Source organism: Orbicella franksi, chromosome 12, assembly GCF_964199315.1.
Source record: "Orbicella franksi chromosome 12, jaOrbFran1.1, whole genome shotgun sequence".
Taxonomy (NCBI): Eukaryota; Metazoa; Cnidaria; class Anthozoa; order Scleractinia; family Merulinidae; genus Orbicella; species Orbicella franksi.
Genome location: NC_138156.1, coordinates 24899616 through 24924666, shown reverse-complemented (window position 1 = coordinate 24924666; position 25051 = coordinate 24899616). Strand labels below are relative to the sequence as shown.

The 25051-nt window shown below is 36.4% G+C and overlaps 2 protein-coding genes across 3 annotated transcripts; both read left to right on the top strand.

Moving 5' to 3' along the window:
• The first annotated feature begins 452 nt into the window (after positions 1-452).
• LOC145464285 (E3 ubiquitin-protein ligase CHFR-like) lies at positions 453-18253 on the top strand. Of its 2 annotated transcripts, XM_081448129.1 has the most exons (21): positions 453-637; positions 921-1017; positions 1152-1197; positions 2066-2129; positions 3163-3249; positions 3950-4026; positions 4486-4614; positions 5588-5610; positions 5912-5987; positions 6740-6818; positions 7540-7604; positions 8242-8399; positions 9014-9070; positions 10615-10694; positions 12228-12362; positions 13000-13089; positions 13543-13613; positions 15137-15224; positions 15404-15520; positions 16070-16145; positions 16714-18253. In XM_081448129.1, the coding sequence occupies exons 1-21, from the start codon at positions 523-525 to the stop codon at positions 16751-16753; spliced, it is 1770 nt and encodes a 589-aa protein (XP_081304255.1). In that variant the 5' UTR covers positions 453-522; the 3' UTR covers positions 16754-18253. The 2 variants fall into 2 exon arrangements, 1 of the variants encoding a protein (XP_081304255.1); XR_014041411.1 differs by lacking the exons at positions 15404-15520; positions 16070-16145; positions 16714-18253 and having other exon boundaries at positions 13543-14602; positions 14974-15221.
• Positions 18254-19357: 1104 nt separating this feature from the next.
• On the top strand, positions 19358-23949 carry LOC145463726 (small integral membrane protein 14-like). The gene is made up of 5 exons (XM_081447512.1): positions 19358-19781; positions 19922-19970; positions 21121-21220; positions 22402-22447; positions 22682-23949. Exons 1-5 carry the CDS (start codon positions 19698-19700, stop codon positions 22721-22723), a joined length of 321 nt encoding a protein of 106 aa, XP_081303638.1. The 5' UTR covers positions 19358-19697; the 3' UTR covers positions 22724-23949.
• The last annotated feature ends 1102 nt before the right edge of the window (positions 23950-25051 follow it).

The following is a 25051-nucleotide window of genomic DNA, read 5'->3' as shown; positions in this document are numbered from 1 at the left end:
GGGAGCTCGTAGGAAATCTTGTAAAAAACCCCTAAGAGTTACTAAGATCCTCTTTTGTGGGCCGGGTTTGGCTTGATATTTTTTATCTCCTAAAAGGTAACAATTATTCTAAACAACACATTATCTCATGCCACATTTTTTCGGTTCAATACCCTAAAAGGAACCACAAAAGCTTCCACTGGGGCATTATCGATCTTTTGGGGCTGAATATCCCAAGAGGTACGAAAACCGCTTTTTTGACCCCTAAAAGGTATGACGTACGACGAGCACTCCTGTCCCGTTTCAGGGTCTCCCTTACCTGGTTTTTCTGCGCAATAATTTTTTCAGGGTCACCTAGGTCTGGCAAGACTTTTTTTTGACTTGATTGATATGTCTGTTTTACGTGCCTTGCTCTAAAACTTTTTGTTTGTTTTCCTTTATCGTGTGTATCAGGCCGGAATCATCACTGAACGTTGACGTCACGCAACGTGATGAGAGTAACGCAAGATTGTTGGCTGGGACTGGAACGAGATTTCATGCAAGATGGCGTCGAATTTTGAAGATACGCGTATACATTGGGGACAGCTGATTTTCACCCATGTCAGCAAGCCTCCTGTGCTTATCAGTAAGGAATCAGTCAGATTAGGGAGGAAAGAAGGTGATGGTCAAGTTATAGCAGCTATATCTTATAAGCGGCCGGCGATTAGCTAGTTCCCGCCATGACAGTTAAATAAAATTCAATGGTGGAGACAGACTTATTAAGATATGCAGGTTATCATTGTGAGCCTTCAAAATTTATGTATGAAACATATTTTATGCATTAAGATAAGCCATCTGTGTGCGATCAACTGAACAAATAGCTAATAGCTGCCATGTCTTGATTTGTGTTTTGTTTACATGTAATAAAAGTTGCTGTCTCTGTTATATATGTTATTTCACAGATTGTGACATTAGCTTTGCTGGAAGTAAATTTGTGTCTGGTCATCACTGTACTATTTCAAGAGATTCAGACGGTAAAGTTTGGCTTCAGGACTTCAGGTGATTCAATTCTCTTGGAGTTCCTTTTACTTGATGCTCATCGGACAAAGTTGAAACTACCAAATACTTAGTCTTTGTATTTTTATAAATCTTTGTCATCATTCAAGCTTAATGATGTGTTGTTGAATTTCTAGCACTAATGGATCTTTGCTCAATGGGAAGAAAATTAAAAAAGATGAGGTCAGTGAATAAAAGAGTTAATTATAATGAGGGTAACCCGAAAACACTGACCCCCAGTCCACGGACCCCCACTATGGACCAGGTCCGCAGAGTACCTATGGACCGGTCCATGGACTACCTCTATGGACCCCCTCTAAGGACCACCCCACAAAATAGAATAAAAATAATAAATAAATATTTCAGTTACGGGTTGTCTAATAGATTACTTGTGACGGCGAAATTTCGAACATTACATTGTGTAAATGTAACAGACTTGGATTCAGGTTCAGGCGCAATTTCTATCATTACACATTGCCATTTCCTTTGCTGTGGCAAAGTTTTCGGGGGTCAGTGTTTTCGGGTTACCCTTATTATGATTGTATTTCAGCTTATTTTATACCATGCTAAAAATCTTTTTCCCAAAAATGTTAAAAAATGAATTAAGGACTGAACAAGCTAAGAAAGGAATTTGGGAACAGCAGGAATTTAGTTACAGTATTATTTAAGGCACTGTACATAAATATGCCACCTGTAGATAAAATAAATTGCAACTTATATATAGAGAAGAAGCCGCATCAGCCTTAGCTGGTTTTTATGTGGGTCCTCTATCTTGGTCAAGTTGAGAATTGGAGTGTTGGTTTTTGTGGAGGGAGGAAAACTGGAGAACCCGGAGCAACCCGGAGCAACCTGGAGCAAGGCGAGAACCAACGACAAACTCAACTAAGGTATGGCACTGAGCCCGAATTGAACCGAGGCCACATCAGTGGGAGCTGAACACTCTCACCAGTATGCCAATTCCCTGCTCTCGTAAGAATTAATCAAGTATGTAGTTTCCATTAATTTTCATTCCTATACTTTATTGACACTTTTTTGTTATATTTGTTTACAGAAAATCCTGATTTGCCACAATGATCAAGTACAAATAGTACATCGAAAGGACCACCCTGGGAGTGGTAAGTACCTTCCATCTTGCCATTTTGTTTTCTGTTTTTAAAAATTTTTGCATCTAGACTAGTTAGCTTTTCTTTAACTTTAGTTAACTCAAAGTTTTCTATGATTGAATACTTTATCTTTTTTTTATTATTGTATCCTGAATCAAACATGTTATGTTATGTTATGTTATGTTTATGATCCCCCTCTCACTTTCATTATTATTTTAAGGAATAGAAAACATGTATCATGTTTCTATCAAGTTTTAGTAGAAATCTACTAGCATTTTATCACAAATGACATTCTGTGATTGGCTACGCAACTCACTATCTATTAAACAATTAGATTATGAGCTCGAGATTTCTATCGCGTGATAGTTGACTCGGGCTGCACCCTCATCAACTATCACACATAGAAATCAAGAGCGAATAATCTAATTGTTTTAGTATAAATCTACTAGTCGTTCAAAACTTTCATCTAAATCCTCTTCACAGACACTTCGAAAACACAAAGAAGTGGCCCCCAGTGCACACTGCTACGCTACTCACTATCTATCACAAAATAGAACGTGAGTTGTGGAGCTAATCAGAGGATGGCATTCGTGATAGGACGCCAGTAAATGTAATCATCTGTGATAGATAGTGAGTAGCAAAGCAGTGTGCCCTTCTTAACAAAATGACAGCTGCTTCTTGACGTTTTCCAAGTGTCTGTGAAGAGGATTTAGATAAAGTTTTGAACAACTAGTAGATTTATACTAAAACAATTAGATTACTTGCTCTCGATTTCTATGCGTGAAATATCATGCATAGAAATCAAGAGCGAGTAATGTAATGTTGTTTAAAAGAAAGACAAGTGAATGTTTAGGAGAACAAGAAATGCTGTGGGAACACAAGCTGTTAGGCGAGTGTTTCCACAGCTTTTTTGAGTTCTCCCAAACTTTCATGAGTTTTCACAGCATATATATAAAGTTCAGCATGTGCTGTAAGATTACAGACTAACGCATATCATTTTTGAGTTGGGTCATAATGAGATAAATACGATACCTAATTTTTGCAGATATTGCATTTGTGTTTCAAGACTTGAAGGTTTTGAGGGAGGAAGCTGCGTTACTGGACAACACTTTGGAGTATAGTAATGATACTGGTCTGTACCAATTCTGCACACTGCACAAGTTTAATGTGCAATCCATGTGATTATGGTCATCATTCACCCTGTATGTGCCTAGAGTGAAGTAGTACATGAACAAAGTTTTTCTTGCACCTGCATGTGTGATATCCAAAACTTTAACTCCTCCTGGGTTTCAATTGCAAGTTCAAAGCTGTTTTAATCTATAAATTTCTCTCATGATTTAAAAAATATATCTAGTCTTTCTCAGGACTACACTATACTCAGACAGTTATATTTATTTGTTAGATAAAATTTGCAAGAACCTGCAAAAAAAGAAAATCAATTTATCATTGGGGAACACTGGGATGGTGCAGTGGTGAGAGCGCCTGCCTCCACCATGTGACCCAACTTTGATTCTGGCCTGGAGCCATATGTGGATTGAGTTTGCTGTTGGTTCTCGCCTTGCTTTCTGGTTTTCCTCCCTCCACAAAAACCAACGTCCCCAAATTCCAACTAAATAGTGATAGAGAACCTGCATGAAAACCAGCTAATGCTGAACATCAAATGTGGCTTCCCCTCTAAATATTGTAATTTTTTTATTATTCATTTTCTTACTGTTTAATCTTCCCATTAATTGGTTATATATTCATTTTAAAGGCATATAAGACAGTATGATATAATAGTTACCAATGGAGCTTGGGACTAAGAAATGTTATGTAATATTTTATTTTTTTAGAAGAAGACATTTCTGAAGAAGAAGAAGTTAAGGCAAATGAAACAGGGTCAATCTCTCAAAAAAGATCTCACAGTGAGGTATTACCATATAGTAAATACAAACTATATTATATCATTTTTTGTTTTTGCAAAATCTCAACAGACCAATGAAAGAATAACTGAACATACATTGTATAAATTTACATAATACATATACCATAAACTGCTGCTTATAAGCCCTGGGCTTATGCAACTTCATAAGGGCTTTTAGATGGACTTACATGTATAAACGGAGAGGCTTATGTGGGGGGGCTTATAACTGGAATAAAAAACGGTTTCAAAACAAAACATCTGATGCAGCACATGTTGATCAAAATGGGTTTTTCATTTATTGGTTAATTAAGCTTTAAAACATCATAATAAATTGAATTCAAAACAATGAAAGCTAGAGGGGGGCTTATTACTGAATGTATTTTTTGATTTGCAGGTAGATGGGCCTGTAACTTGAGGGCTTATAAGCGGCAGTTCAGGGAAAATAAATTATCTGTTCATTTTCAGACTGGAGACAGTGATGAAGGTCCTGCATTGAAAAAGAACCATCAAGAAGAGTCAACCTCAGACAGCAAGAAAACCAACCTTCCAGCTCATAACTCCATTGCAGACACATTGCTTTGTAGCATCTGTCAGGTATGGAGGAAAGGCTGCAAAACTGAGCTACTCTGCACTTTGCTATTTAATGAAAGTAAACCCAGCATGCAGTCACGTTTCTGTGACATACCTCGTAAAGAATGTCGAATGATTCTTCCAATCGAAAACAAATGTCTCACAGCATTTTAATCCAATTTTTCATGTATTTAAATTGCAGTGACTGTCTTGTTTTTATATACGAAGCCATTTTGAAGCATTGATTTCTGTTATGATTTTTAATGAATGAGAAAGTCTTGGGCTTCCAGAGAGGACATAGGTCTCACTGCCTTGCAGCCTCAAATAATTTATAACCATTTACCACTCCTTCTTAAGATCAATTTTGCAAATATTGTCACATAATTATATACAACGAAACACAGATTGAGCAGGACGTATTTGTTTTCTTGTTTTTTTGGGGGGGTAAAAATTTAAATCAGGCTAAATAGAGAAAATTTGGTATTAAGTTGATATGAGTCATAACTTAATGTGTTATTAAATTTGAAAAGGAACCCTTTGGCTTACCCGTAATTAACTTGTTGATAAGCAATATTCAAATGGAGGGTAGGTGCCAATTGACAGCAAAGCAGGCAATGAGCAAGCGAGAATGGGCAAAGTGCAAATAAAGGGGATAACCATGGCAACCTCCCACAGCACCTGTCACCAAGAGGCAGTGGAAGGGGGCAAACCAAAGGCAAAAGCAGCAATGCTATGCAAGGCATTAGACCACGAGGGTAAAACTAGGGCCGCAAAACTAGAACTATGCATACCCGCAGTGATCATCCGCTGGCCAACAGCAGATCTTCCAGTTAATTCTGATTATTGACAATCTCATTAAAGCTGAACATACTGTAAATCCTTGAATTAGCCCCCCCCCCCCCTGACACTAATTCGAGGATTTATTGTATCAGCCACAGTGACATTTATTCAGACACATTTTAAAATAAATCTTAAATTTAAATTTTCTCTCTCTTAGGACATATTTCATGATTGTGTGAGGTGAGTCAATAAATTTACATTCATTGGTGTGACTGTAGTCTAACCTATTTTTAATTCTACCCAAAATGGCTAACAAAACAAAATAAATCAAGTGAACATCATTTCTTCAATATAATAGAAATGCATTCAAAATTGAGCCTGATCGCATCCAGGCGACTCTATTATCTGGAGGGCAATAAATACTTTGTTTTAAAAAGAAAATTCTACCATAAATAAATATGTTTAAAGCTAGTCAGAACTTTTATAATTTACAGGAGTAAAAAGTATTTAATATTTACTTTTTATTAGCTTTTTTTATTAGCTTGCAGCCTTGTATTCACTCATTTTGTGCAGCATGCTATTCTCAGTGGATGAATCGATCCAGTGATTGTCCCAGTGTAAGTAGCTTAATTACTAATAATGGTCAACCTCTACTAACAGCCATATAACTGTCACCTTACTGCGTTGTGCGGTGCCAGAGGTCCTTCTGTGGGAAGGCTATGAATACTGCTAATGGTCAGTTAATTGTACCTCAGGGTGGGCATTGTAGAGAGATTTCAAATCACTGTATTAATAATTAAAAATTTATTATTTAATTTTTATAAAACACCCAATTGCATTGGGTTTGCAAACATCCGTCTCATGCGAAAATTAATACAAACAATAATATTTGGCAGGGACTGTTTCTTTTATTAGAATTAACAAGTGTTCACCTGATGCATGCACATTGTTGTCTCATTGAGAAATATCCAGAAAGTTTGTGGTTTAGAATGGTATTAAAAATTTTGAGAACTTATGTTTATATGTACCGGTGGTTTCATATTGCTGTTGTTCTTTAAAATGAATTTCAAGTCAAATTTAATTTAAAGTAGTGTGGTTGGTGGTAATAATTATTATTATTGATCTGGGACAGGAAAATACAAATCAAACTAGTATGAAACTATTTTCACTTGATGTAAAGATCATTTTAACATTACAACTAACCAGTTCACATAAATCCACCCAGGGGTAGAGTCAGTTGCAAAGTGTACAGGTAACAAAGTTTCTTCCCCAAATTCTTCCATGGCAGGTCCCGTAGAGACTATAGTCATATTATCAATAAGTATTGAATAAAAAAATTGTAAGTTCAAATCTGCTTTTGATTTGGTAGTGTCGGAAAAAAGTAGAAAGAATCAGTAAAAATCATGTCATCAACAACTTTGTGGAAGCATTTCTTAAGGAACACCCAGGTAAATAAATTTGAATGTGAAATTTAAAAATAATGACAGTAAATGTGTGTGCGAAAGGTACCTTCAAATAAGCATTTATTTTGTTTATATTTCTCATACATATCGCTTTTGAGAACATTTAGCTGAAATTGTCCTCCAAACATGAAGGTAAAATGATATCTACTTAACAAAAAACTGTTTATTTTGAGCAATGAATTAAAATTTAAAGCAATTTAATTCAAGCAATGTAAATAAATACAAACACAAAATTTAAAAACATTTTGCGACACACTGTCTTGCAGGGTCACTGGTCAAAACTTGAATTAATTATCTCAAGAAATATTTGTTACAGGTGTTGACGAGCTGAAATTGAATTCTAAGTGTTACCAACAGTTCAAATGCCTTTCCTGGAAAATATTTTGTCCAGTACATTAGTTAACATTTAATTAATTAAAAGCACTTTTACCGCAAGCTATAATCTGTTCATCGCTAGTTCAACTTCACGTGCAGATCATTATCTGATTCGATTAAAATTAGTTTTCTATCGAGCCATTCGAATGCCACCAAAGTAGACCAAACATTCAAAGTACTTGCTTGAACGCACTGCTCTAATCATTGATTACTACAGTAACTAGTATGTCATTATCTAAAATTGATTTTTTTCTTACATATATCAGCAAGTACATTTGTAGTTGATTAAAGACAACAACATTTCACTTAAGTGTTTTGTATTATTTAACAGAAAGACGACGATCAGAAGAAGAACTTAGAGAAATGGATTCAAAAAACAAAATCACAGAGGACATGGTGAGTGAATTTGGTACAGGTCAAGATAAGAGATTGTCTTGCTAATTTATTTACCAAATCAAATTTTGTTTGGTTTGCTATTTGACACTTGCCTGTATTTCAAATGCATTGATATTGCAAGTAACTGCAATTATTCTTGAAAGATTAACCACTCCATTGGGAATTCAGAAGACCCAATTTTTCAAGTCTGGACAAATTATGGACAGAAGTAGTATGAACTACTGACAGAATTAGACAAGCATGAATTACTGACATAATTAGTATGGAATACTAAAAGCTGTGAAGGCACAATGGCCTAGTCGTTGGTTATCTTCTTATCTATGGGTGGAGCAGTCCTGGCTCAAGTCCTCACAGGGATCATTATGTTTTTTGCAAGACACCTAAAAACATTTTCAGTGCCCTTCTCGACCCAAGTGTTCAAATAAGTTCTGGTCAATTAAATGCTGGGGGTAACCCTGTGATGGGCTAGCTCCCATCCAGGGGTGAGTAGAAATATCCCCAATCACTCCATGTTGAGGAAATGTAAATCTCTAAAAGTTGGCCTGAATTAGGTCATGAGGCTCAAACATTGATTTAATGAATTACTGTAAGTAAATAACATCTTTAAATTCAATATCAATCTGAACATGTTTTGCAGCTTTGTTCAAAACAGAAAAGAAGAGGATTGTTTGGATCCCCGTCTTTTAATGATGATGATGATGATGATGATGATGATGATGAAGATGATGACTATGCGGATGAGGATGAGGATTACAGTGATGAACCTGACAGCCATGAAAGAGAGGATGGCCTTGTGTAAGAACTGGTGCTCTCATGATCAGAAATATCTATCAGCATGCCTTTCAAGTCTCAATTCCTTTTTCATTTTAGGTTTAAAGGAAGCTTCATAAAACTGGTGGTCTGACCTTGCTTGCAAAACATTATCATTATTTGTTTTGCAATCAATTATATATTAACTATCACATGAGGGCTTTTGAATGTTTTGCAGAAGTTTGGAAATTGATTTATGACTTTAATAAAATTAATATATAATTTTTAGTAATTTTCTGAAAACAGTTTTATGTTAGAAATCTCTGGATAATCTTATCAGAATGTGTTTTGGAAATTCCTGAAAGCTGACAGTGGTTGAGGATCATTGTGATGCTGGTTGACAGTGGAAAACAAATTTATTTTTAAAAAAGTATTCTAATTTTTTTCTCCCACACAGCAAAATCAAAATCCAAACAACCACTTTACATACAATTTAGTATCATTTTTCCCCAAGTACTGTACTGCCATCATTTTCATTAAGTAATTGCTGTTGCAATTCAGAACATTTTGTACTGTTACTCTTTGCCGTGGTAATGAAACGCCAAGCAAATGCAGATTTCCTATCCTGATATATTTTTAAATCTTTTTTTCATTTGCAGAGGAGTATCAGTCATGCCATCTTCTTTTGGGGGTTTGTTTGGATTCTCTCTCTCAAGGTTAGTTTTTATATATTTTTTTTTATTTTGCGAAAGAATGGGCCATTTCTTGGTTCCTCTTTGCCTCTCTGTCAAAACGAGTCTTGGTGTGAAACCATTGCTCTAAAAATGCATTTTATCAGTAAGTTCATTTTCATGTAAATTAAACTCATTTTCATAAGAAAAGTGTTGCACAAGTACTTGTTTTGAAATAGAGGTGAAAGGCAACTCAGAAATGGCCTATTGCCTTACAATTATGCTACTAAGGAACATGCTTATAATTATAATAATAATAATAATAATAATAATAGCCAGCCATGACCTATGTGCAAAGGGTCAAGCTGAAAGCCAAACACCAAGCTTTAGAACAACTCAAGAGCAAATGGGAAGAAAAGCCTTTGCATGGTCAGTACCCAAAAAGAACAAAAGAGAAGGATGTAGACCAAGACAAAACCCACAATTGGCTGAGTACACCTGGCCTCAAATCAGAAACGGAAGGTTTCATTATTGCTGCCCAAGATCAATGCATTAAGACCAACGATTACTGAAACAAGATCCTGAAAGATGGCACCAACCCAGTGTGCAGAATCTGTGGGCAATTTCAAGAAACAATTGACCACCTTGTCTCCGGATGCCCTGAACTTGCCAGGACAGAGTACATACAAAGACACAATAAAGCTGCAGCATATCTCCACTGAACAATATGCAAACACTATAACATCAAAGTACAAGATAAACACTACGACCATGAACCAGCTACTGTGACAGAAAACCAAACAGCGACTATACTTTGGGACATGCCAATCCAAACCGACAAAGAGATAAAAGCAAACAGACCAGACATAGGGGTGAAAGACAAGAAGGAAAGAACCTGTCTGCTTATCGATATGTCCATCCCCACAGAAAGGAACACCTCCTTGAAAACAATGGAAAAACTCACAAGGTACAAAGATCTTGAGATTGAAATCAAGAAAATGTGGGGAATGAAAACAACAACTGTCCCAGTGATCATTGGAGCTTTCGGGCTTGTCAAGAAGGGAACAGAAAACTACATCGGCAAGATCCCAGCCAATATTAGAATAACAGAGCTACAGAAGACTGTCCTCCTTGGAACTGCTCAAATACTTAGGAGGACTCTACCTCACCCTCAGGTGGTTTTCAGGCTGGTCCTGAGTAAAATTATATACACCGGTATATATATAGTAGTTTAAAATTGTTAAATCTAAAGAGTTAAAAGTATACAAATATTATTAGTATTATTTATAATATTTGCTAAGTTTAAGTATTAACCAAATAAATACATATTAAAGGTTTCTAGATTTTAATTTGCTTGCTAGAGTTTGCTCCTATCAGTCTTTAATTTCGTTTAAGAAGACTATAAAGCTGACAGGTTCCCTTATCTTTGTAGACTGAGATTTAACGCATTGGCAGGGAAGAGAGCCAGTTGATGGCCACATAGGAGACCTGGGCTTACAATAATTATACCTTCTGCTATGAAGAGCTGGCGTTTCTCACATAGTGATCGATAATTATAATTTGGCAAACCTTTTTATCTCCTGTTGAAGGCCAGTTCCTACTAGCTGTAGACTTTGTCCAGGTTACATTTCACCTGCTGCTCCATCTTGTTCAGCAAGTGCTGGTGAAGGTTGGTGTCAAGAACAATTCAGTAATTTAAGGTGGCCGAACACAGTTTTCAAGAGCCTATGCCTAATTCACCATTACTTTTAAGCTATTTATGCTTTGGTGCTCGTTTTTTGCAAGAGTCAAGGTTAACCACAGAAAAGTTTATTCTCGCATTTTGGCTAAGGTGTGTGCTGTTACCATGGCAACAGGGCTGGTTAAAAACAAGGCTTAAAAAATGGTTTTTGTTTATTTAAAAAAGATCCAGTCGTTAGATTTTTTTCATCTTTTGCCCAAAACAAATTGACATTAAATCCCTTCTGTCAACACTGTTCTAATAAAATTTTGACATAGGCGATTTTCGTAATTCACCATAAATCGTTTTCACCGCATGTTCTGTATTATTAAAAATTCCCTATGTCAAAATTCAGATTTTTTGCGATAGATCATTCATGTGGTTTCTGAACTATTTTTTTGCCAAATTTCTTGAAATTCTAATGACTGGATCGTCAGAAATCCGCAAGTTTCTGCAAAAGCAATCGGTCTCAATTTTTCCAGCAACTGCGCATGCGCTGCATTTAACTGGGTTCTTTCGGTAAGAAAGAAAAAGCTGAGAATTGTTGGGTTCTTTGCATCGTTACCTTTTCTAACATATCTTTGTAATAAAAGACTAAAGCCATCAATACGCTGCGTTCAATTATAGAGAAAAATAGCACAGATACGGCGGGTGTTGAGTAAATAAAATAATCGCTCTGTTGACGGCATGTTTGTTTTTTGCGATACTTGTGCATGCGCTGAATTGCATCAGCAAAAGCATGCGCAAAAACTGTGTTCGGCCACCTTAAGTATTTACCATCTAATGACAGTGAATCTTGTTGCTATGTTTGGAACGTTTCTATCTTTGAGGGCTGCTCATGATCACTACGATCTCGGTTTAAACCAAGCCTTTTACAACATGTGGAACAATTTTTGATTGCAAGCATGCCTGCGCAATCTGACTCTTTTTCTTTTTTTCGAACATTCACAGAGATGGAGAAAGACTGTCCCATTCTATAGCTATTTTTGCTCTTGAGTCCCATTTTTTAATTACTTGGATTTGATTGTGATTGGTTTTCAATTTTTTACTCTATTTTACCTTTAGTTACTGAGGACCTCCTTGAAAACCATGCAATGTGACAGGAGCTTCCTCTATAAAGATTATTTATTATTATTATTATTATTTTTATTATTATTATTAAGCTGTTGAAATGTAGTCTTTGATAAAAATTAACAAAGTGTCCTGACTATAAAAATTTTTAGGAATCAGTATTTAGTTCTCAATTTTTGTCCAAAAAACGTTTCTTTTGTGCTCTGCTTTGTTTTTCTTTTTCTTCTCCTTCTCTCATTAAATATTAGAACTCCAAAGTTGCAATTTGATCTGGAAAGAGTGAGAAATAACCACTCCATGGATATGCTGCAACTTATTCTCATTCATTCATCATGTTAAGCAAAAATAAAAAGGCTTGACTGCGCTTTTTGTTTTTGGCTCAATTATTTTGAATTCAAATTATGTTTCAAGGTACATCAACAAGTGTAAGTCCACCTGACTATACATGCACTCCAGATCAAATCCACATATTATGTCAATGCTGCCTTCAACCTATGCCGAACAGTTGGCCTGAAACATTAGCAAGAAGCATTCCTGCACAGAAGTGTAAGTGTTCATTTACAGTATTCACAACAGTGAACACTTGTGATCATTTAGTAAATAATACATTGTTATATCTGAAATTAAGATTTTTAAAATTTAAAAACATTTAATGTAGTCTTTATATTCAGTTCTCATGACTTAGGTGAAATCACTGAAAGATCTTTCCCCTTCACCCTACACTATGTTGCTGGTACAATTTACCATGGCATGTCAAGCAAGGCAAGATCCTGAACTGACAATTAGCACTCTATCACAAATGTTGTCCTTTTATTTGCTATTTACTACGCTACTCACTATCTATTCTGTTGTAGATAGTGAGTAGCTTAGCAGTGTGCCTATGTTAACAAAATGGTGGCCAGTTCTTTGCATTAATATGTAAGTGTCTGAATTTGAGGGAAATTAAGATAGAGTTTTAAAATGCTATAGCTAGTAGATTTATACTGAAGTAATTAGATTTTTTGCTCTCAATTTCTATGCATCACGACTTGAGCTTGTGTAATAGAAATCCAATACTTTATGAAAAATATTGCTGGAATTGCTACTTTCAACAGTGTGAAAGAGTGTATTTAATTTTTCTTCAGGGCAAAATAAATGTAAATTTAGTTTGACCTTTTACTGATAGGCTTTTTTATCTGTGTAGGCTCCATTTGTCGGAAGCATTTCTGTCACTTGTTATGGGGCTGCAGGAAAGCACCTGGTGGCTGTCTAGGATGTCTGAATAAATTTACAGGTAAAATGCATGAGAAAACTGGCAAAAATCTTGGGGACTAACATGTGAAAAAACTTGTACACTCTAAGCAGTCAGATGACACATAATTACTTTTTCAATGGGTGTGAAACTTGGAAAACCTGTGGACAGGGAACTGCACTTCTCACTGGGTCAAAACCTGTAAAATGCGGCCCATTTTTCAAGTCAACCAGATTTTACTAGCATGAGGGTATCACATATTCTGAGGATCATAAAAGACCTGCAAATCATTGGAAACTGTTAGTGAGAAACGAGATTGCTGTTATGCTTAAATTGGCTGGTTACCATGGCAAACAGTACAAGAGTAATGTAAGGTTCAAAACATCACTTTCTAAGGATGTATTCACCTGTGAATACTTGTACTATGGGATTTCAAAGATTGATTCATTAACTCAACATATTTAGTTTTGTTACTGTTTGAATTCCATATAACAGATTTCAAGTTTGGAGAGAAGTGTCTTTTATCCGTAATCAACAACAATCCATATGAATCCAAAATACTTAAGGTAAAATTATTCAGAAGTTTGATTGTACTTTGCCTTGTATGTTGTCTTTTTTCCCCCTTCCCCCTTTATCATCATGCAGTGACGATAAAGAGGGAATGGGGTGGGTTGCATTTGAATTTTTAATGAAACTGGATGAAAGTAAATTTAAAATAGGGAAAAAGTTAAAACCACCAGCAGAGATGCTACACATAGCACAATAGCACTTCAGGTTGGGTGCAGTCTATTTTGCTCATAATTTCCCTCTATCAGTTTAAGTCATTATTGACTAAACAATCTAATTTCAAAGCCTCGTTAAATTCTCGTTTTCTCAACTCATTCTCCCCTTTTTTCTCCATTGAAAATTTAACACTTCAACTCATCTAAAAATCCTCAAAATCTCACTGGACCTTCCACAGTCCACTGTAAACCTATGATGGCATTTGATGACTGCAAGAAACCTTACAGAGAAAAGAGTTCCAAAATGTAAGAAATCAGTATCCAGTCATACCCCCCTTAACCTGTTTGCCACAGGAGAGCACTTATGTACTTGTGACGTCACTGTTAGGCTCAAATCCGGTCGATTTCGATGTCTTTGATGAACTTTTTGCAGCTAAATGATCTTGTAAAGATCTACTCATAGAAAGCATAAAATTGTGACCCTCCTATATTTGTATAGTCTACCACCCCTCGAAGTTTTGGAACTTTTTTACAATAATTATGCAGCCTCTAGTGAATTTGTTATTTTCCTATTCATTGAAAGCTGTGATATAAGGTATAGTTCAAGGGTTCTCTCCTTTCAATCCATCGATATTCAAAGCTAATTCACTTCCTTAGTGGTTGTTGACGCGAGTTTTGGAAAACACAGATCAAAAGCTTTCAGATGGTATATTAGAAATGGGTATAAGGAGTATATTATTTAAATTGGAAAAACACCCGGGCAATTTAGGGCTGAAAGGGTGAAAGTAACAACTCTCAAAACACTTTGAGGTATAATAAGCACTTAATGACTGGTCCCATGGGAAACAGTGAGTTTTGTTTCCCCGAGACCCTCAATGTTCCCCAAGGTGAAGCCGAGGGAAACATTGAGGTCAGTGGGAAACAAAACTCACTGTTTCCCTAAGGGCTATACCTCCCAACTCAAAAATAGAAAAAAACTGTGCAGAAATCGTTTCCTTGACACCGGCTGACTTACAAATTTGCTGACTTACAATTTTTCTTACAACTCAAATACGTTTTCCAATTGGAGGAGAATGTGTCACGTGTTGTGGGTCAAAACTCACTGACTCCCTAGGGCGAACAAAACTCACTAACTCTCCAGGGAAACAACAACTTGAATTTTTTGACTCGCACGTGATCAGGCTTCGCCTCGGGGAACATTGAGGGTCTTGGGGAAACAAAACTCACTGTTTCCTGCGGGGCCAGTCATTAAGTGCTAATTGATGCATAGTCCAGCTGACTGGTACTTGTAGATATGTAGGCTGTCCAAGGCACCTTGTATTTCCTGTAACATGCTTATTTTTCTCTAATTATTTGTTTTCTCGCAGGATTATTTAACTGAGCAAGGTCTCAGTGAACAAGACCTACTCCAGAAATGTCTCCAAAAATTAGACTCTAAAGAATATACATCAGTGGGTGAGTAAAATTCTATTCTGCACAAATTACATATTTTCTTCTCTTAGTTCCTAGCTCTCCTCTGGGGGAATAGGGCTGCATTACATATTCACAAATCTCAAAGTAAAATCTCTGTTCCCCAACCCTTGTTCTACATCCCTTTTCGCAAAAGATTAATGTTTAGGGTTATTTTTCAACAGATGCGGCTTCTCATGATCTCAACTCCTCTACTGTGCTTTGCTATAAATGTGGATTACGAAATTTCCAGGAGCTTGCTTACCAGTTCCGTCGAGACATACCAAGAGAGGAGTTGCCAGGTGTGTTAAAGGTTTCCTTCATTTGTTTGCTTCTGGAAATGTCAGCTGATAGAAGCGACTATAGTGGCCTGTTTGCAGTGCGCTGGTGTTAGAATGGGAGAACTCGGTTTTAGCCCATGCTGGCCCAGAAGAAACATTTGCCATCAAAATTAAATTACTCTCATTTCCTTCAAGTGAAAATGAATCACTGTAGTGAGTGTTAAAAGTGTATCCTGTCTAACGGGAAATTAAGGGGGACTTTTTCATGCAAATTTCTTGAAAATAAGTCATAACTGAAACACTGAAACATTTTCGAGGGCCTGTTTGATGAAACTTGTCTAGAAAACAGTGGATAATGGTGGCCGCCATTCTTGGAATAGTTCTGTCATGTTGGGTCTCTTACTCTCACAATGCCATAGTCTGAATAAATGCCTAGCAGTAATCTTACAGGTAACTTAATACCATCCTGGGCGGTAGCTATTTAATGCTGCAAAAAGAAAAGTGTTTAGGCTCTGTAAGGACTATCTCTTTACTGTAAAATGATGTAATAATTTGTTTAATCTGCCGCAGACTCTGTTCTTAGTCGTGCTGATTGCTACTGGGGCAAACACTGCCGCACTCAAAAAAACAAACCACTTCACGCGAGGTAAGTTGCAAACTAGATATGATATTAAAAGAATGTAAGTCGTTTAACCTCCAAGTCGACTAACCCCAAGTCGTTTAGCGTTTAAGTCGATCAACCCCTAGCCGGTTAGCTCTCAGCCAGAAGTCGATTAGCCTCCATGTAAGCTGAGAGAACGAGAAATTGACAGTGTTTTCGACTTCCGTTTGGGGCTAATCGACTTCTGATTGGAAACTTAACGGCTAGTAGCCTGCTAGCAGGCTCACCTTTGAGTCACGCACGCGAGCGGCGAAGAGCAAAGCAATCCGGCGGGGAGGAGTCTGATTTCGCGCTCGCGGCTGCGTCGCGCGCTTGTGCTTCAAAGTGAGCCTGCTCGCAGGCTAAACGGTATCGACTTGGGGGCTAAAAAATAATATGGTATCGTACCCTTTAGAAAAGCTTTGTTTCTGCAAATTCAACGTTCACATTTCTGTCACATTCATGGTTAGTTTCAATACCGATTTAATTGTCTGGGGATTTTTCTTACTAGTCTCCATCTATATTTCCTATGGTACCATTAGCTAATACTTGTTTTTTGTTGCTTGTTTTTCAGTCGCTTCAACCACATTTGTGAACAAACAAGATTTACATAGCTTTTTAAAACTAGCTGTTTATCTAAATCACACCATTTTCAAGGAATCTTCATTCCGTCTCTTTTTGTCGCATTAACTTTTTTCATTTAAAACTAGACGTCTGTTTAATGTTTTATTAATTCTGCTGCATGCGTATGAATGTGAGTTCAGTCTGCATATGACTTTGCTTACAGAAGCTGAGAAATCCAAAAATTGTTGCAATGGATGTAACGTTTTATTAAATGCAACCACAGTGTATTTTTCTATCCATGTTTATCTCAGTGATGTTTGAGCGAATACCGAGACTGGGGGAGTGAATCTAAAATCTAATTGCCTCATTGGCTTATGGCAAAGGTAAAACAAAGTGGATAAACAATTTCAACGCTAGCTTTATGTTGAAAAAATACCTCGTGAAAACTATTGAAATTAGAGTTGAGGGTTCTTTGTATGGAACTGGATAGAAAGCTCATTATACCTCAGTCGAGCTGTGATAGCAGAGTTCGTAGCGTTCTTGACGCTAAAGAGCAACCGCGAAGGACTATTAAAAACCCCCAATGTAGTTGGTTCGAAATGCGGTGTTTTTTTCTTTTTTGCCCCATGGGATATTACAAGATCTGTATTTTCACGAGTCGTAGCTTTTAATATATGATGGTATAAAGGAAAACAAAAATCGGAGTCGTATAGCCGTGTCAAAAGCTCGACGAAACAAACTCGGAAGGTTTTCAATTTCTTCTCATTCCCCTTATGACGTCATTGCTTATCATCCAGTGAAAACTAGAGGCGGAAGAATTCTAGAATTTCTGCTCCTGACTCTGACGGTCCAGTTTTCACTGGATCCTAGGCGACGAGATCTAAACGGAGATCGTATCGTTCTACGCTTGCAAGTAACGACAGTCCTGCTACTGGAAACGGTCCATGCCTCAGGATACCAAAGCATTACCAAAGAACCATGCATCGTGCGTTTGAGGGAACTGACCTGAGATGCCCCATAACCTCCCGGGGAACGTAAAGGAACGCGATGATGATGATGATGACGACGGTGATGATTAGTTTTTCGACAACCTTTTTCCCAGGCACTCTCTTCAAGAGAGGCAGAGGAGAGAGACCCTGGGAACAAGGTTGGTTTTTCGTTTTATTAAAAAATCAAATCATGACGAGTGGAAAAAGGAAATAATTCCACGCGCGTTTTGTCAAAATTTTAATGATGCGAACCTTTAGGCAAGGGAAATAATTGGAATGTTTTTCTTAATTTTACGAATATACCAAGGAGTAATTTGTCACCCAAGATATAGTAAGAATAATAATTAATGCTAATAAATTTTGATGAAAGGTTCTTTTTTCCCCTGGAGCTACCTAGAACCAAAATTTATTTAAACAGTTGTCCGAGTATCAATCAATGTTGCTATAGAGATAGTCAATAACTTGAAACAGAATCGACAGCTGAACAAATAGCGCTGGCAATTATTCCAGAAGAGAAAAACGGTGGCGCATTTTTATAATTTTAGAGGTAAAAACAGCAGAGTAACAGCAAGTTTTAAAAAGAAAACATTTTTCATTTTACAAAACATGTTTCGACATTCCTATGTTATCTTCAGTTGCAAGTGTTCGACGGTTATACGTTTGAATTTTAATTGTATACATGATTACGTTATAGAATTACGCCATAAAATTCACGATAACAATTTGAATATTGGAATACATTGGGAACAACGGACTGCGCGCGCCAACAGTAGTTGAAACACAATCAAAAAATTCAAATAAAATGAACAAAAAAAAAGAAAGAGAGAAGAGACATGAAAAAGAGTCATGTTTTAATTCTTTTTAATTTTTTTGGTTTATTTGATTTGATTTCTGATCCTGTTTCAACTACTGTTTTTTTCTTTTTGTAATCTTTTAGTTTTTTATTGCACTTATAATACAGTAAAATATGACACACAACTTAACATTTCCGAAGATTGCCGAAGAAGATCCGAAGATGTTTCGATTATACATCAACAAATTTAAGTGTAGTTTAAGGGACAAAAGAAAAATGTTATCAAAAAGGAATGATATCTTCACAGTATGAAAGATAAACATAGTATCTTCACTACGCGCGGTGAAGATATGATTTTTTAGTAAAAGGAAAAATCCTGGTATTTCACTGGTGTTTATATAATAAATTACATTACTAAACGTACACTACATACATGTAAATTAAATACAATACTTTGCTCACAGAAAACTACTTACAATGCGTTACGTCAAGTCTTACAGTACTTTTTCGGGAGAGGATGTTCAAGAAAGCGGGGAGAGAGGGGGTACTCGACGTTGTTTCAACGACTGTTGGCGCGCGCGCAGTCCTTTGTTCCCAGTACATTCCTATATTCAAATTGTTAACGTAAATTTTATGGCGTAATTCTATAGCGTTATCATGTATACTGTGAAAATTCAAATGTACAACCGTCGAACATTTGCAACTGAAGATGACTTAGGAATGTCGAAACGTGTGTTGTAAAATGAAAAATCTTGTTCTTTTTTAAAAATATTAGGAGGCTTCTCTAGTAGTTCGATCCTGGTCTATACGACTGGCCTTGAAATAAAACTGCTGAGAGTTGATGAAATCTTGAAAAGCTAGGAAGTATGTATAAAAGATCTCGCGGACAGCTCGCGGACCGGACAACTTCACCGGTCGTGACGGGAGACATTTCATGCATGCGTAATTGACGTCATCCGGGATTGTTACCAAAACAATACGTGGCGCTTTTTGTTTTGGACGCGATCGTTTCAACCCTATTACCTAATATTTTCGTGTTGATCGGGTTAGCAGCTTGGGGAAAAACGCTGGTATTTTGTTTTCTCTTGTGTTTGCTTTCTTGAGCAATCGTGCTGAGCAAAGTCGCACTTCGTCGCAAAGAAAACGTAGCGTTGTTGAAGAAACGAAACATCCTTGTTCAAACGCCGCTCCGAAGACCAACTTGAAGTCAACATGGACGGCGGGGGAGGTGATTCGTTTGACCCGTGCGAGTGTATATGCAGCCATGAAGGCGCAATGCGGAGGTTGATTTCTTTAGTAAGTAGTCATGATGCCTTTTTAATGCTTTCTGAACAAATCTTTTATGCTTCACGCCTGTAGTGCGGTCGCTTCTTGGAATTATAGAGCTGCATGCCGAGAAATCATTGAGTGTGAAAATTTCCGGTTTTTCGTTGCAGCTAAGATCGTCACAGAGCTACTGTACCGATAACCAGTGCTTGCAAGAACGTAAGTTGGTCTATATTCTGCTGAAACACTCCAGAAATGTATTCAAAAGTGTCAACTATTTTGAAAAAATATTGGGCAAGGTTAATGATGGCACTCGACGTAGGTTTCTAACAAGGGTTAAATATCAGCCGATAAACTCATGTAGAATCTTAAAATGGAACTGTTTTCTATGTGAACGAAAAATGTTGGGGGTTTTTCCACTGTCGCTTCGATAAATTATTCTCTTTTAAAAGGTGTTCATGTTCAATGTTCGCCAGACTTAGTATGATGGCCGTCATACATTATATTTCAAGTCAACATTAATAATTAATTATTATTCATTCAAGAGGCATACCTTTCCAAAGTCTTCTTTAAAGCAATGACGTAGATTTATTAATATTTAACTCACGTCCCCATTTTAAATCCTGGTATTTCACCAGACATAATGTTCATGAACTTGTACTCGATTGAATATTTTAGATTTTTTTGTTCTAAATTTGCAAATCATTAGAATTAATTTTAATGATCGTCCACTTGTGAATGACAAGTGAAGATGAGTTATCTATGCATGAACACAGAAAGCAAATTTCACAGAGAATTTTGTTGTTTACCTCGGACAAATTTCATAAAATTTGCCTCCGGTTACAGTATTTGGTTTATTTGGATAGCTCTCTTTTTCACCTCAGTAGTAGTGTGGTGTGCTTGAGACTAGAGCTTGAATAAACCTAAATATTAATAATGCTCAGGTTAAGCTGATGATGCAGTAGCCAATTATTAATGCTGATTTTTAACACAGCAATGTTGCATTAAAAATCAATGTTGTGTAACATGGGGCACTAGGTGACTTTTACAATATAACGCAACATTTCGTTGGGGCAACATGTTGCAGATTTTTGAAAGTGATTCAAAAACTTGCAACATTGTTGCCCGAATTTACAATGCCGCATTAAAAATTGTCTTGTGTAACATACCGTTGCCAACTGTTGTCGCAACAAAGTTGCATCAAAAGTTGTCTAGCGTATCATGGATTAAAAATCGGCTCATGTAACATTACCTTTAGCCTGTTTACAGTTTGTTCTTAATAGTGGTAATGGTAACATGATTACAGTACACCTGAAAGACGTCTTGATTCATACGACTGATTTGAATTGTAAATGTTTTGGTCTCGCAGTTCCAGGGCCACAAGGAAATGACACAGGAGGAGATAGTCACACAACTTTCTACATCATGATGGCTTGGATGGTCATTGCATTTGTGCTTTATCTTCTCAGGTAATAACTTGATATTTACTCATCAGTCCATCTACTGTGCACCTACATGGAGTATTGAAATTTAGCAATAGAGCACTCTCTCCATGGTTATATAGCTTCATCTAAACATGGGGGTGTGGAGAATTCAAGGCAGTTATGCAAACCTGTAAAGCAGGTGAGGGTTTGCATAACTTTCAAGATTCTCTCAACCCCATAAGTGTTTAGATAAGGTTATGTTAACACGGAAAAAGTACTCTGCTTTGATGAAATATTTCGCACAAATTTGCACAAATCTAAAATGTCACAGCTGTGTTTACATACTCTTATCTAAACACACCTATTGACCAATGGGAACATGCATAGTATCTCAGTTATGTTATAAAAGCCACAGAGGCACACCTTGCAACCTTATTTTATCCTTTTAGAAAATAGCCCAGAGAAAATGTCAGCACTGATTTGTTTAAAGTCATGTTTCTATAACTTAATAGAAACACAGAACTAATATGAATTGTTGACGTGATGATGGTGTGAGCAAAGAGAATAACTTTACACTTTGATGATCAAAGGAAACAAGTTATTTTCTTTTTTTGGTCACAGATTTTCTAAAAGAAATAAAGAACATGTTCTCTGTGTTTCCATCAAATTATAGAAACTCTTTCCCTCAGCATTTCTTGTTCTCCCAAACTTCCACTCTCAGTACATGTTTTTTATTTCTTAAATATTACATGTTGTCATAATACACTGAGTTGTAGATAGATGCAAGGGAGAATCGAAGGTGAGCAAGAGCCACTGATATCAAAATTGTCACAAGTTACCAAGCAAACTGTGACAAGGAAAGGTCCATCACATGTGGTGTTTATGTTCCACCAGTAGAAAAGAGAAAGAATTTCTTCAACATCATTATTTCTCCTCCCTCAACTGGGAATAGGGCCTTTGTTAAAACAATTATAGGAGAAATATTTTTAAAGGTTTACTGTTCCAGTACTCACAAGTGACTTAAATACTGTCCTATGTCGGGTTTCCCTAACTAAATCAACATTATGTCTGGTATACCAACAGCTACCTGTAGCATACAGAAATGTAGTCCATAAGGTTTCTTCAAATGGAAGAGATTTAATGTGTAGAAAGTTATATTAGTAGTTTACTTTGTGTGTACATAAGGAGTTAACTGTTAGACATTTTTAATTACTGTTTCTCATCAGGCCTCAAAGTATGAGACAAGGAGCAGAGAAGCCGAGTCGCAGTGATGTAAGTTAATGAAACAATCCACAAATTTCAGATTTGGCTGAACAGGACCACTTTCCTAACTCTGTAACTGTTTAGCTAGGGTTTTAGAGTTTGTTCTTACATTATTTCATGAAAATCAAACTTAGTGTAGTTATCATACGCTCTTTCAAAAGCTGAACGGTGGGAATGATAAAAATTAGGTCTCACTTTTTTTAACATTTCTAGCAATGTCTTTTAATTATATTTTATTTTCAGAGAGGCCCTGGCCCTCAGCCTCCAGCACCTCCCGTGCATTAGGCCACACCCAGCAAGCTGCCACAATGTGTACATTATCAACCTGTCAATATAAATATTAGTTAGCAATAAATAGAAATAGCCCAAGTGTATAGTAGCTTTCTATAGTCTTCATGTTATATACAGAACTTTAATTATGTTGAACTTGGTTATTTAATATCAAACTAGAAAACACTAATTTTCAACTGGCCTTCAAAGTAAAATGAATGGGTGTTCAGGGTATGAAATGGAGTCTAGGAAAATAAAAATCAACACTTCTTGCTATTGTTTTGTCTGATATGAGTTCAGTTACTGTTTGTTAAAATGTAATTGATCCTTTTTAGATTTCTACCATTATAATTACTCTAGTTTCTCTATTGGTAGACTCCTAGATTCTTGCCATTTTATCCCACTCCTGGTTAGTGTTATGCTATGTATTTTAAATGTTGGTTGCATGAATCATTGTAAATAGCTGTTACCTTGTGTTTACCATACCTGTAGAGCACAAGGTGTAGTTCTTGAAAATATAGCAAGAGTGAATCTATTTGAATAAGCAATTTTGTAGTTTTCTTCAAGTTATATATTACTGATAGGGGTGTACATAGAGATTAACTGCACAATGTCTTGTCAGTGCAAAGGTTATATCAGATGGGATTTGTTTCTATATGAAAAGCAATAAACAAAAATTTTAACTGTCATGCAAGTCAGGCATGTTAGTCCTGATAATTGAAGAAGTCTCCAAGGGAAATGTTATGTTGATGCCAAAATAAAGATCACTGACATCATTTAATTATTAGAGGATCAGAAAAAATGGTGGGTGGGGTTATGTTGTTACCTAGAACAATACGATTTTTCCATTGGATGCAAATGGATAAATACAGAAAAGTATAAATGATTCAGTTCTTTGCTCTTTCCAGCTAACCAATAATAAATTATTGGTTGGAGTTTGTTTAGAAATGCTGACATTTATTTATTGCCCTTCATGAAAATAACATGTAACCGTGCATTTTCACTGCCAAAATGCAAAGCGGATATTGACGTCAGGACTACCAGCAGATGCTGTAGCATAATTCCACATAATTATTGGCTAGAATTACATTCCTTCTGCATATAGTACTGCTGTAATGTGACAGCTGTGTTTTCAGACAATTTAATGTTCTAATGTAACATTGTCATCTTTGATATTGGCTGAAATCATATGAGAAAGAACTGCCAATAAAAAATTATCAACTCTGTCCTTGGTGTCTTGTACTGTTGAAAGGGAAATCACAGGTTCCACCAAACTGCACAGTTTATCAGAACAAGTCAGATGAATGTTGGAAATGATCACTAAAAGCAAATCCACAAATTACAGGAAATTGAAAATTAGACAAGAGAACTTACATGTTGACAGTGAGGTTCTCAAACTCATTCATAATAATTCATCAAGTTTAAACAAAGGAAATCAAGACTGTTGTGGTGGTTGGATATCCAATTTTGATTAGCATAGGTTCCACGATTCTATTTCTCCATTTTCCCGTTAGTTTTAGTGTCAACTGAGAAGACATATCAAACATTCAATACTGTGTTGAACTGCAGTTACAAATACCTTGAAGTTTGTCAAACATAACTCCAATTAGTGTCATTTTTTGCAGCTGTCTTTTCGGTGTTTGGAAATGTGGTCAAACACACTCATGTTTGATAAATAATTTATCTAAAAAAGATCAACAAACTAAAACGTTATGAAAGAATCTTTTATTTCCCTTCAAGCCATCCCTAATTATTTTTGTTAAAGTTTGGTTGTTGCAAGTGAGTAACATGCTCCTGGTGGCAGCCAGAAGAGCTCTATGAACAAAATGGCGTGCACACGACATTAAATTTCAAGAGTTGACAAATAAATGTCAATTAGTGCTGAAATCATTAAATTTTAAGAAGACTTCTTCAGTTGAACATCTCAAAAGCCACATAACCATACACAGCAACACATAAGACATCATACAAAGAGAATCAAAATTCAGCCGAAACCTCTGTGCAACAACCTCTTAGGTAGGACTACCCCTCACAAGCAACCACATTTCCAAACTATGAAAAAAAAAAATCGCTACAGGTGGAATGTTTCCGTAAGTGTCACTTCTTGTAGCTGAGGTTAAAATTTCGTATTCCCTTTACCCTGCAGTAATCGACCACTTAACTATTATTTTGTTCACCACGTCACATGAGTACCAATTGGGTAGTGAGATGCCTTATAATTATTGAGACGACAGTTAAGTTCATTCTTAGATAAAAACACGCTTCTGTTGCATTTGGAAATTACACTGGATGCCCTGAAACCTCTTCCAATTACTGGGAGTGTTTTAAATTAAGCAATTTTTC